The 13,493-nt window shown below is 44.2% G+C and overlaps 1 protein-coding gene across 1 annotated transcript in view; it reads left to right on the forward strand.

Moving 5' to 3' along the window:
• The window catches only part of POLR3E (RNA polymerase III subunit E), a 37,303-nt gene extending 25,936 nt beyond the window's left edge, over positions 1–11,367 (forward strand). Inside the window, exons 17-21 of the mRNA XM_014610819.3 lie at positions 105–169; positions 3,807–4,300; positions 7,257–7,334; positions 8,266–8,379; positions 10,523–11,367. Of these exons, the coding sequence (XP_014466305.2) occupies positions 105–169; positions 3,807–4,300; positions 7,257–7,334; positions 8,266–8,379; positions 10,523–10,579 (808 nt within the window). The 3' untranslated portion in view covers positions 10,580–11,367. The remainder of the gene's footprint in view (positions 1–104; positions 170–3,806; positions 4,301–7,256; positions 7,335–8,265; positions 8,380–10,522) is intronic.
• Positions 11,368–13,493: the final 2,126 nt, after the last annotated feature.

The raw sequence follows: 13,493 nt of genomic DNA on the forward strand, positions 1-13,493 counted from the left end.
AGCTTTTCAGGAACGGAGTGTCTTTGAAAGACAGAAGCCTTGAAATGCATGCAGGTATAATAATGACTAAGAATCTTTTTTTTTCTCTTTCCTGCCCGCTCCAGATTGGAAAAGGTCTATAATCTTCTAAAAGAACATATGGCACCAAAGAAACATGAGGCACAATCAGGTAAATGAACAGCTGCTCAGATCCTTATAAAACATAGTCTCACATGTGTGTGTCCAGTGCAGTACATCTGTGAATTGTTCTTGGCTGTTGAGGAGGTCGGGGGAGGTCTGCAGGTGTCTGCCATTTTCCTTTGCATTGTTTGGGGCAGATCCTGTGCTATATTAAAGTCATGGTAAAACCGCAAGGGCAGTGCTAAGTGACCGTAGTACTGAGAATTTCCCAATATAGAGGAATCTTTGGTTACTGTACAGTTTCCATAGCTGACTGCAAACACGTTCTTCATTCAAGGCAGCACTGACTTTGAGTAAGGAGCATTTTGTGAACAGGCACCAGAGCCAGCACATAGTGGTAAGAGTCACTGGGGAATACTGTGTAGCATCCCTTCAGTTTACAAGCTGATGTGCTGGAAGCCAATTCATTCCCTGGACAGCCACAACTCAAACAGAAGCATTGTGTCTGTAGCCCTCCCTCCCCCCAATTCTTTTGCACTGAATTCTGCCTTGGCAGAGCTGATAATCCAGTTGCTGGCAAATAACTTGTTTAACAGGTGCTCAAAGGAGCTGGAGGCCTTCTTTTTTCAGCATGACTGTGCTCCATGGCTGCCAGTGAGAATTTAAAGTAGCTGTTCTGTAATCCTAAATTATTAAGAAAAGTTGAAATTCTAGGGAGGTTCACCTCAGTATCTGGCTGGCTGCCAGACTTAGGCACCATAGAGTTTGTACGCAGAACTGACAGGCGAAAGTACAAATCCATTCAATAGCTGGTGTCTGATCTCCTTGGAAGGATTATGGTTGGTGTATCTGGAGGGGATTAGCAGGTCTAACAGCAGAAAGGATCACAGTGTGAGCTGGGGTGGCACATGCAGATTACCATGGAACACGGTACTCCCTTAGTGCCAATACCTGCGACTCCTCTGTGGCATCCCCACATGCTGAGAACTGAGGTGATGCTGGTGGCAGGATTAGTGAGGGAGGGGACTTTCTCTCTCTACAAGCAGTAATTACTGGAGGGAGGGTTTCTCAGCCTCTTTCATACAATGACTTGAGTGCTAATTGGTGATGTCTTGTAGACTTGCCTGACCCTTGATTAGCAGTCACTCAAATCACATCCCTCTCCATCCTCCTCTTGGTAACCATACATCTCCACAGGGAACTGTAGCTATTCTGTGGCTGGCTTTTTCTCTTTACAGCAGATTCTACAGGTGTCATGAATCACTGTCGCTTTCAAAGGGAAGCTCAGCCTTGGGACTCCCCAAAAAAGAAACCTTGTTTGGTCTTCCTCTTTTGTAGGGCCCCTTGAAGCCATCTCTGGTGTGGCTTTGGGGCAAGCCTCTGACTTTGAAATCTGACTCTTCTCTCTGTCCCTGGCTTCCCTGGCAATCTGTAACACCCTTGGCTCAGAGAGCACCTTCTCTTTTGGTCAGCACCTGGGAAGAGGGGTCTTTTCTTCAAGGGAGGGGATGAGAGGAGCCAGAGCGCCAACATCCCAAGCAGCATAGCAGATAGCTCTGCTTCAAACAAACAGTCCTTATTATGCTGCTGAAGTTCCCTCCTTGGACTCCACTCTGACTTCCCTGGACTACTTTCATTCTCTCTCCTGCTCTCTGAGCTTCACTTCTCAGGCAGAGCCAGCTATACCGGCCACAACATTTTTACAAAATTATAGTAGTAGACACAGGGACTAACAGTCATCAAATAAAATTAAACATAACGTCATAGGGAACCAGTTAGGGAGCAGTTTCTGCAGCTTGCTGCCAGGCCAACACTCCCCTCTTCCCCAGGGATGAAAAGGGCATCACTTGAAACTACTTACAGCAATGCATGCTCACACTGAGCACCCCCGCAAGTGCTCCCCACCAGAACTGGAAGCTAGAGCTCAGCCAACTTGGCCTCTTTGATTACAACAGGGCTCCAGGGTTTTTTTAAAAAAAAATCATCTTACAAGGAACTGAGTAGCTTTGGGATCCCAGGAAAAAACATGCAATTTGGGTAGATGTACACACAATTCCCGATTTACGCTAAACACTTGAGAACTTGGGTACACCTGTTTTCTTGGAGCTCTTGACTTCAGACTTAGATCCAGCTTCAAGCATCTTGCTACCAGTTGTTAAGGACCTCATGAGGTCATGTAGTTCAACTCCCTGCTCAAGGCATGGTCATCCCTGTCTAAACCATTCTAGCCAAGTGTTTTCCTAGTGTGTTGTTCAATTTCCAATGATGGAGGTCCACCACCCCCTTCGCTTAATTCAGTGCTTGACCACCCTCAGAGTTAGAAAGTTCTTCCTAAATTTCTCGCGTTATAATTTAAGACCATTACTACTTGTTCTGCTCCCTGTGGACGTGGAACAGATGATCACCATTCTCTTCATAACAGCCTTTTTGCATTTGAAGACTTATCAAATCCCCTGTCCAGTCTTATCTTCTGCAAACTAAATAGCCCAGTTCTTGTAATCTTTCCTTGCAAGTTAGGATTTCTAGGCCTCTAGTAATTTTTGTTGCTGTCCTGAACTCTTTACAGATTGTCCATGTCTGTCTTGAAGTGCAGTGCCCAAAACTAGACACAATACACCAGGTAAGGCCTCCCCAGGGCTGACTGGAATGGAAAAACCACTTTCCATGACTTGTTTAAGTCCTGTTATCCACCCTGGTGTGCTATTAGCTCCCCCTCTCAATAAAAGAGCACTGTTACCCTGTTCAGTCTGCAGGCCACAGTAACTCTAGGTCCTTTTCTACAGTACTGCTGTTTAGCCAGTCATGCCTCAATTTGTATATGTGCATTTGATTTTTTCTAAGTGCAGTATTTTATATTCATCTTGTTGAGTGTCATCCAATTTATATTTTGGATATTTGTTTTTAATTACCACTTAGTCCTATCCTCTAAAGCATCTCCTGTTCTACTCAGATGATGTCAGTTGTAGATTTACTAAATGTACACTCAGTTATGTACTCCAAGTCATTAATGGAAATACTGAACAATACCAGACCCTCAGAACCCTATGAGAATGTCATGGGTAACAATGTTGAATGTCTTGTTAAAGCTGAAGTATATCACATCCACTGCTTTCTTTCCTTTCTCCACAGCCCCCCTATTTAAGCATAATTTGCTCTTGACAAGTCCATGTTGGCTCCTCCTTATCACCTTGTTATCCTCCAGATGCTTAAAATAGATTCCTTCATGATATGCTCTAGAATCTTTCCTGATGTTAATATTGATTTGGTTTGTAATTCTCTGGATTCTTGTTGCCCCCCTTGATTTGCCAGTTTCCAGTTATCCAAAACCTCATCTGACCTCCATGAATTCCCAAAGATAATAGCCAGTGGCTCTAATTATCTCAGCCAATTCCTTGAGTACTCTGAAATGAATCTCACTGGACCTTGTTGATTTGAACATCCAGCTTGTCAGGATAGCCTGCTCTTGTGCCCTTGAATATTGTCTCTGAAAACTCCTATTCAGATGATCCCCTGTTTGCTGTCTTCTGGTGTTGCTCACTCTTCATTCTGTTTTGGCCTTGCCTCTATTGCATAGACCATGGTCCCTGGCCTGAGTCTACCAAAGTCTGCTAAATGTTCTGCAGAATTAACGTGCAGGTGATGCCAAGACTTTCTAACATACTGCGGGGTCTCTTGTTTCTGCGCAGCTCACCCATTGGTGGTTTCCGGGGAACAGCGGGTCAACCTGGCTAAAGCGAAAGTCAAACAGAACTATGGGCAGCTGGAGAAAGATCTGCAGAAGCAAAAGGCAGAGAGCAAGCCAAATGATGCTTCGCCCAAAATGGATATTTCCAACATCCGCATTAAAGAGGAGCCTGTGAGCGATGAGGAGCCCATGGACACCTCTGCCTATGAGAGCATGAACAATGGAATAGTCAATGGCATCCACTCTGAGGAGAACTCCACGGACTCCTTAAATGGCCACTTGCCTGGAGGGTGCATGGATGGAGTCGCACAAGAACTGAAAGCATTTGTGTTGACAACTTTTAAGAAACAGTTTGTCCTCACTCTGAGTGAGCTGAAACGGTTATTTTATCTGCACTTGGCCAGTCTGCCCCCGGGACACATGTTTAGTGGCATTTCAGATAAAATGTTACAAGACATGGTATTGGACACTGGCTGCAAGCAGATTTTGGTGCCTGTGAGTATCCTGTTTACACTGTACACTTTGGGGAAGACCCCAGTGCTAATTAGCTGGGGTTTGGAGCTGGCCTGAAGTCCTGTTGAGTAGACTCAAGAGCTGCCCAAGCCCTTAGTGAAGCAGGGGGTTGTCCTGCCTTCTGACGGCACCAGTCTTCCCCCTGCAGTGATTTTCTCAGGGCCACAGGTTCCAGTGTGCTGAACTGAACCATGGTGGTTCCTGCTTGCCATTGCCCTAAAACAGTCTAAGGCAATTCAAATCCTTGAGTGTCCTAGGTGCCTCGGATGGGATTCTCCAGGCTTTCAGGGAGGAACAATGGCATCCGTTCTCTTGGTGGGTTGCAGGACACATCTGGTGCTCAGGAAGTACATCACTGGAGTCCCACGCTGTTTCTGTGTCATATTTCTCTGGTTGTTGGCTAGTAAATTTCCTTTCCTTGCAGGCAGTTTGTGTCCTGCTTCCTGTTTTTACGGCTACTATAAAGACAAGGAAATGTGCTTCTGTGTTTTAGAACCGGGGCTGTAGGGAGACAACTCGGTATAGGGAAGAGAGTTTGCCATTGTGCTGGTTACAGAGAGAGCCTAAGGGGAAAACCAGCCTACAGGAGAGCTAGCAGCACTTCTCAGTTCACAGCTAGAGAGAGAACTTGGAGTCAGCTGCCAGTGGGGAGAGAGTCAAAGGGGAAGAGTGAGCTGCTTGGAGAAGCAGGCAGGGCAGAAAATGCAAGAGAAGACAGAGCAAGAAGGTGATCAGGAAACAGAGCAGAGCATACAAGTAAGGCCCATACATGGGCTAAGGACTGGTGGGGGAGGCAGATGCACAGCTTGAGGACTGAATAACAGTGCTCTCTCCTCTGCCACTGACTTCTGAATCCTGGTTGCAGCCCTGCCTGCTCTTCTACCTGGAGCCGCCTTCTGAAGCTATTCTGTTATTCAGTCTGCAACAGGGTGTGATAATGAGCTGAGGCCACTGCTACTGGGGAACTCGAGGTTGGGTTTGTGGGTGGCGTTTGTTTTTTGGTGGGTTTTATTTTATTATTTCAAAAATCAGTTTTGATTTTTATTTAAATAATGTAAATGTTAATGAGGTGACAGGCTCCGCTGTTGCTGAGGAACGCTGAGCGGACAGTGCAGCTAGAAGGGGCCCTAGGGAGGAAAGCTGTCCCGTGCGTTCCTGCTTTTCTTGTTTACATGCATGGCCTGACCCCCTGAAAGTGGTTGTTTTTAGGTTATTGTAGCGCGTGCTGAGGACCTATGATGCTGGTGGGATCAGTGCTGGGAGGAAGGATTTGCAAGCAGCAGATCAGGGTGCCGGGAACTGACAGTAGGGTAGGGTGAGAACACTACAGAGGTATGGAGGGGGAAGGCCTCACAAAATGATTTCAGCTGCAGTGTCTTGAGCAGAGGGACTGGGGGAAAATCATTTTGTTTATTCCCAAACAAGTGCCTCATTGGGAGCAGGCTGGCTGCTAAAATTCAGTAAAACGACATGGATGTAGAACAAGTTTCCTTCCATCATGGCCAGATAAATGCAGGTTTGTTAATACTGTTTGGTTACGGAAAATTCATAGCATCTCCCAGTGTTTCTGAGTGGGGAACCATGGAACACGGTGCTTGCAGAAATGCTCGTTGCTCTGTGTTCTGCCTGGTCCAGATCTTCGCTGCAGTTCACCTTTCCCGACATGTCTGCATTTATCTGTGGAATAAGCAGAGCAGAAAATCCAGCCTTTATCAGCTACTGTTCCCTGCAAGAGATGGTGCGGAAAGTGTCAGGCATTCTTCAAGTTGCTCTGTAAAACAGCCCAAGTTCTGGATCTTAGCAGATGCAAAACCTTGTTCAAATTACATGATAGATCAGCATTTGGGCTATTATGGACTATTGAATAGCTAATCTCACCAGACAGCTCCTACCAAAAAAACCTCTGCCTTTTCTACAGCAAGATCCTGACTAAGTGGGGAAAATCAAGACCAGGGTCTCTCACAAAGCAGTACGTAGCCCTTTCAGTCCAGTCAGGGGAGGAAGAGGAGAGGAAAGGTGTGTTTTGTACTAGACATGCGCAGCTCCGTGTGTTACATTCTGGAGTGGAACAAGTGACCCCCTCCCCCAGCCATACGGACAGAGATCTGAACTGACCCATTCGCTCCCGATGACTGATTTGGAAAACTGTGCTGTTTGGGCAGTTAGTAAGGAACAAATTGTGACCAACATGCAGGAGGAGGCCTGTCAGGAGCCAGGGAATATTCCAGCTGCTTGTTAACATTTTCCTTTAGAGCAAAGGCTGAGGTAAACAGGGTTTTTCTTCTGTGCAGTGTTTGTATCAAGGATGAGCAGTGAGATGGAGGCTGCTACGTCCTTTGGGATATGTAAGGGCACCAAGATACCACAGTTCGGAAGAAACAAGCTCTGTTTCCTTACCGAGGTGCTTGGAATGAAAAGTACCTTGTTTTCCAGGTGTGAAATGAGGGTCCAGGAGGGGCATTGGAATAAAACCTGCCAGGGGGAATCCATCAACCTCCAGAAAGACAAGGAAGTCTGCTTGGAGCCATTGTAGGGAATAGATCTGAGCAGCTTTTCACCTGGAAATAAAACACTTCTGCCAGGTGCCGCTCCTGAAAGCACTGCGCATCTTGTCAGGAGCTGCTCTAAAGGTCTTGCTCTGGGATTGCACCTTTGTAGATGTACACCAAGGGTGATTCACCCCTCATCCCATGCACGTAGCCTGCACAAGATATGTGTGCCCTAAATTCCCATTTGAACAATGCAACAGGCTGTGAGTGCCTGTGTGTGTGGGCCGTGGGATAAAATTCACTCCTGTGCCAGAGTGAGGCCAGATATGGCTCAGCAGGCCTATATAAGGTTGTTGAAGGGCTCCTCCAGCCCTGAGTGCTGATTTATTTTAATGGCCTGTTTTAACAACTGTTCAAGCAACAGCCCTGACGGTGCCTCCTGTTCTCAGTTTCCCCCACAGACTGCTGCTTCGCCAGATGAGCTAAAGGTTTATGCACTTTGGGAAGCCGGGGACGTTTACGATCAGGTAAAAGCAAACGTGGTCATGCATCTAGCAAGGCAGATTGCTAGTGGCTGGAAGGTTGGTGTTACTGCTGCCTCTTCCCTGCTTTTGGCCCCCAGCCCCTCTTTGGAGTCTGCAGTTTCCAATATAAGGCTTCTGCCAGCTGCAAGGAAGTGCTTGAGCTGCAGTAGTGGTAATAGCTCTGCAGGGCCATGATAGAGTGGGCAGAAGCAGGAACATATGTTGTTTGCTAATTTGATGGGAGTGCAGATAGCTTTGAATGCTGAGCAGTACAGATTCTAAATCTTTTTTTTTTAACCTGACCTTAGAACCTATTGAATGCCATCCCATGCTGTTACCAGGTCAGCACTGACGGTGTTTATTCCTCGATGGTACCTGAAAGATCAGATTTTCTTTCTAATCAGAATAGGAAATAGCTGATACCTGTTGGCACCTACTGACTTGATAATTGTTACCACAGTGAGTGGAGTGTAATGTAACTTCTACAGTGTTTGATAGAGAGCAGTTTTTGGTAGAAAACAGTTTTCACAGGGAAGGGCCAGAGCATCACACCTAGATGGATATTAAAGAAGGCTTGCTCAGGGAAGTAGTAGAGGGTAAGCAGGCAGACTGTTGTTCTGAGCTGATCTGACCCTAGGATGCAACTCTTCCTGCCTCAGTGCATTGTACAGCTACGGAAAATTAGTGAATGTTTGTCCAGGGGACTGTGCAGGATTCATGCTAGGTAACTTTAAACTAGCTGTAGCTCTACCACCTGATGGGATTACTAGGAGATGGCTTTGCTAAGGAGGATTCCTTTACCACAGTTCAATGGCAGTGGTTGCAAGCTAACATCACCTAAAGGCTTGCTTTGTGCTGATAGTGGCTTTCTTGTTTCAGGTGTAGGAATATAGAACATGACTATTCTTTCTCATTATTACATTTTCTTTCTAAGCATCGGCAGGTGCTGCTTGAAATTTTTTCCAAAAATTACCGAGTGCGCAGGAACGTCATCCAGAATCAGCTGAGTCAAAATCTAAACAAGCAGGAGGTGGATAAAGTGTTAAAGGTAACTGTCATGCTTAACACCAAGTACAACGCTCCTATTTTATTATATGATTTTTATGATTGCTTGTAATGCCTGGACTTGGGCTGAAGGGCTGTTACAAGCAGCAGTAGTGTTGCTAGAATGGAGAGAGCTTTATGGTCTCCACTTTCCCTAAAAGCCACTGACTTTTTTTTTTTTTTTTTAGTCCAGCCTCTTTATGTGCTTACAGCAAGAAGTCACTCTTGTTCCTAGCTTGGGCTGACAGCACAAACTGGAGTAAATAGGACTTCAACATTGTTATTAAGCAGCTGTAAGCTAAACTATACAAGCATTGCAAAAGACATTTTCAGCTCAATGTTTGGCAAGTTTAACCAATGATTCCCATTTTACAAGCGCTTGGAAAGCGCAAGCTGAAAACACTTGCCTTCATCCTGTACTAGAGTTGACAAGGTGCAGAGGCAGCAATAATCTTAGCAGGAAGCCAGTCTTATGAGATGTATCTTACACAAGAATGTCTATCAGTTTAACCCTCTTTCTGTTCCTTGCCTCTTGAACTACGTACCTCTTATTTTTTTTAAGGTGCTACATGACCCAGGGAATGCCCCAAGGGCTATTCAGCTTGTGATTAACATACCTTAGCATGTTGTCTGGTGTTGCTCGACATAAATGTACCATAACGCTTGAATAGTTACAGCTGAGATTTGGCTCCCTGTGGCCACTGTTCAGCAAAATGTGTGTTTTAAGTGTCCTGCTGAATAGGGGCTGGTATACAGATCAGTTGTGCATTTGAAAAACTGAAAAACTGCTTTGCTAAGAGGACAGATTTGATAAGAATGTGTCCATGCTCTCCAAGGCAAGAATTTGGCCTTGCTGAGTCTGGAGCATTTTTGCCTATAATTTAATACATCATGCTGGTACAGACAGTTTTTGTCAAGAGGACAGAGGTGCCTACACTCTGACCAACCAAGAGCTTCTGGATAAGATGTATGTTCTCACAGTGTTGCTACTTAACAAGGACTTTACCTGTGGGGGATGTCAATGTGCTAAGAACCACCTATTTTTGGTGTAGGACTGGAGTGTGTGGGTCATGTTTAATTTCTCCATGAATATACATGGGTCCAGGCAGTGCAAGAATAGTCCTTATGGCACAGTTAAGCCATTACCACATGCGTCACTCCTGTGGCTTCCTTTGCCAGTGGGATGGTTGCATTCCAGTCAAACTGCAGCCGGAATGAAGCCCTGACTGCAAATCCTTATTTCTCTTCCCTTTCCCCCACTCCCCCTACTCCCTTGTTAAGACTAGAGGGACAGGCTGAAGGGTGTTTGGTCTGCAATCTTGATCTACAGATATAAACCGCTGTTTCTTCCTAGCTTGCTTCCTTCTTTGAAGGTTGAATATTTGCAGTGCATTTGACTGCTGTGGCGTGATGCTTAGTAATAAAATCAGAGCTCCTTTTCTCTGAAGCCACATAACAGCACTTGTATGGGCATGTGTTAGTCGTTGTTGAATCATCTGCTAGAGACTGGGAGCAAGAGGAGGAAGGGGAATGTTGTCTGTCAGAAAGTCACTGGAATTAGTGTTTGCTAAATAGAAAAAAATACTCATTGATGTTTAAATATCTCACCTTCCCCAGGCTGTTTACCAGATGCTCAGTTTATAGTATCAATGCATAATCTAGTGGTTTTGCAGTTTATTCTAATAAATTCCTTGATCTTGCACTACTTCCTGCAGCATTTGGGTGTTTTTGTTACAAGCTTTCCCCTCCTCACCACTTCCTTGTGTCCACTTTGCTCCACACCTGTCCCTCCTACTTCTGCTCCCCCTCCAAAATTAACTTATCGTGCCTGGTGAGAGGGGTACAGTGGTACCTAGCACCAGGAAGAATTCCAGCCTTGTGTGGTCCTTGGGTCCTACCACGGTAAATGTGATTAGTAACAAGAGCAGCTCCAGAAGCCTGTTAGATGGAGAGGCTCCATCTTGCAACTCCTACCCATGGAAGAAGTCCTATGAAGGTTGTAGGATCATATCCCCTTCTTAGCTAGTTGAGTAACAGAGGTTTAAAGGGCTGTTGCACTTCATAGATAAGGATGGGGGGGTTGTTAGAAGTAATACCTAGACAAATCACCTTTTAGTATCTGTAACCTCTTTTCCCTTCTTCCTTAGGATTGCTGTGTAAGCTATGGTGGAATGTGGTACCTTAAAGGGACGGTGCAGTCTTGACAATGGTGATATGCTTTGTACTCCAAGGGGTCTCCGGGACGGAAGAGGAAAACTGCAAAGGGTGGTAAAGACAGTGAAATGCCTTTGCTTGAGGGAGCATGGGGCAGGATCTAGCCATGTGGGCATTGCAGAAAGACAGTTATTGATGTCACATTATTCACACACCTGTTTGCATGGTTGCCTAACTGCAGAGAACAAGTAGGAAGAAAACATGGGACCTATTTGCGGTTTGATTAATTTGGGATTCCTAATGTATTTTGCTTCTCATTCTGTTTCATTATAATAAAATAAAAGTATATGCTGACAGACGTGATGGTAAATCATGGTCTAATATCTTATTTTGTAACTAATGCCAATAAATTGTAAGTCTTTGTTTACAAACATCTGATTTTTATTAAATGCCTAGAAGCTCATGCTTTAGTCTTTGAGTGTCAAAGCACCCCTCAGGCCCACTTAAATACTAATGTTCATTGAAGTGTTTATATGAGTGGGTTTGTGCAGCAGCTGGGGGCGAAGCTGTCTTTAAACATTGTACTACATTCTACGTAGCAGAAACAGTTTCATCAATTGTTTATGTGAAATGAGTTATGTGAGAAGTAGTCATATGAAACAGATGTGGATTATTCCAGTCTTCTTTTTTGCATTACTGTATGCAGATCTGGCAAGGTAAGTCACCTTCTGCACCATTGGAAAGGCATCCCATGGTAATTACCACACTTGGCGATAATGTAAAATCTATATTTTGTGTAATTTTTTTCAAAAAAATAAAATTTAATCTTGAAGGTCAACCATGACATCTTAATCTAGCCACATTTGTCCATGAATAGAAGTAATCTGCCTAACCCACTTCCATAGCTGTGACACTTAACCTTCTCTGGTCTAACTGGGAATGCGTGTAGAGAATGGGGTGGGGATTTGTGGGGGAGGGGCATATACGAATAGGGATTTCAAGCAATATGTAGCATCTGGCCTAATATTCATTATGGCAATTTCTGGCATTCTTCAACTGGATGGGGGCTCTGTTAAGCAGAGTCAGGAGTTCTTCCATAATCAAATAACTTTTTAAGCTAAGTTTAACAAGTAGGTGGGGGAGACATAGGAACCAGCTAATCTTGATAGCCGAGGCGTGTAGCTCTACATTAAGACTTTTATTCTTTGGTCTAGTTGGGCTAAAGGCAAGGTATTGTTTTTGCTGCCTGCTACCGTCTCACATGCTAGGGGAAAAAAGTCTTGTTTAAGTCTGTAAAGGAATGAAGGAGGTTATTTTGTGGCTGAAATAATAAGATTGGGGCAACTAAACTAAATATGGTTAACTTCACTGGTTGATTAAATAATTTATACCATGTTGATATAGAGCATCTGGTTTCCAGACACTATAGTAATCCTTTTGTGAACGAACTAAACCCCTTTTTCATTAATAGTACAGGAGATGCTGATTTCCAACACAGAAAACCACCTTTGCACTGATTATTGTTGCATAAGTCTTATGCGATCTTTAGATTGTTGCTTTATTTCTATATACTGGATGTGGTAGAGGGGCTTATAAAGTGAAAAACTTACCTGAACATGACTGCTAAAGATAAAATGGCAAGCCTGCCTCCTAGGGATCATTCCCTGGAGCATTTAAGTACAGTCAGAAAGCCTGAGGCTGAATTGATTCAATCTTTCCAGGTTAGTCTAGGCTGTGTAGATTGAACTGATAAGCAAGTGAACAGACATTCACTTTTGATTCCAGAAATGCAGCCACATGCCTGCAGTGGCTCAGGCCAGAATCCAAGGGGCAGTAGAGCATGCCTCCCTGCTCAGCTGGGGCAGACAGCTTAGGCCAAGGCTAGCCCACCCACCCTACAAGAGTGGTGGTGGGGTATAGTGGGGGAGGTACAAAGCATCCTAGGATGCTGGAGAACTGTGAGTTAACTTTGAATCTAGAGGGGATATGGGACAGAAGTTCAGTAAACTGACTTAACCTAAATCAGTTATAAGTCTAGAAGTAGTATCAGACTTCTTAAACCAGTTTCAGTCATTATGAAAGTGGTTGATGTGCACTGAACTTTTGTTGCGTTACAGATCTGAACCGGTTTCCGATCATGTATACCAGTTTGTGTAATTTTGTGTCCCTAACCAGCAGGTGTGTTGCAGTATTATTCATATAACAGTGCATAACATTTCTGACCTGGTAGTATTCATGAATAAATCTAGATTGCGCAGGCTTTGTGACAGAATTAAGATTTCTAAAGTAGTAGAAACTGTAACACTATTTAAACATCAGTTGCAAAAAGCCCTGTCACTTGAGCCTTCTCTCATCTCAGTGTAAACTTTGATTCACCATGAACATGATTTTAGTGTTGGTAGCTCCCTGTGTTATTGGTACTTTACCCAAGTATTTGCAAGTCCTACATGCATCTGAAAAACTCTGAATGCATTATTTTTTCTATTAAAAACCTCTCTGGTCACAGTAGATGTCTATTGTAATGTACATTGCTGATTTTGTCATTTATATGATTAATCTCTTGGGATTATAGTGACACTTGTAAAACAGGGGTGGTAACCAGCTAATAGGAAATGTACAATGAATACTTTGTCAGACTTTGAGATCTCTAGATTGATATATCATTGCACCCAGTACGTGCATCCTTGGATCAAAGACTTGAATAAGGCTCCTACACAACAAATGAAGAATATTGCCCGCTTCAGCCTCATGGCAATTGAAAGGCAATAGCACAACCTGCTTTTATACTTCCACTGTACTGTATGTGGATAGGTCTGTCCTTGAAGGACAAAACTTTTTCTTTGAGAAAGCTGTACAGTTGCTGTGCTGGCATGTCCTACTCTTGCAAATCCATCAACCAGCTGGTATGTGAAGTTGGATGAAGTAATTTTATTAGCTCCTTGAAAATACTGGTAAGTAGCAGCA

Source organism: Alligator mississippiensis, chromosome 13 (genome assembly GCF_030867095.1).
Source record: "Alligator mississippiensis isolate rAllMis1 chromosome 13, rAllMis1, whole genome shotgun sequence".
In the NCBI taxonomy this organism is placed as follows: Eukaryota; Metazoa; Chordata; order Crocodylia; family Alligatoridae; genus Alligator; species Alligator mississippiensis.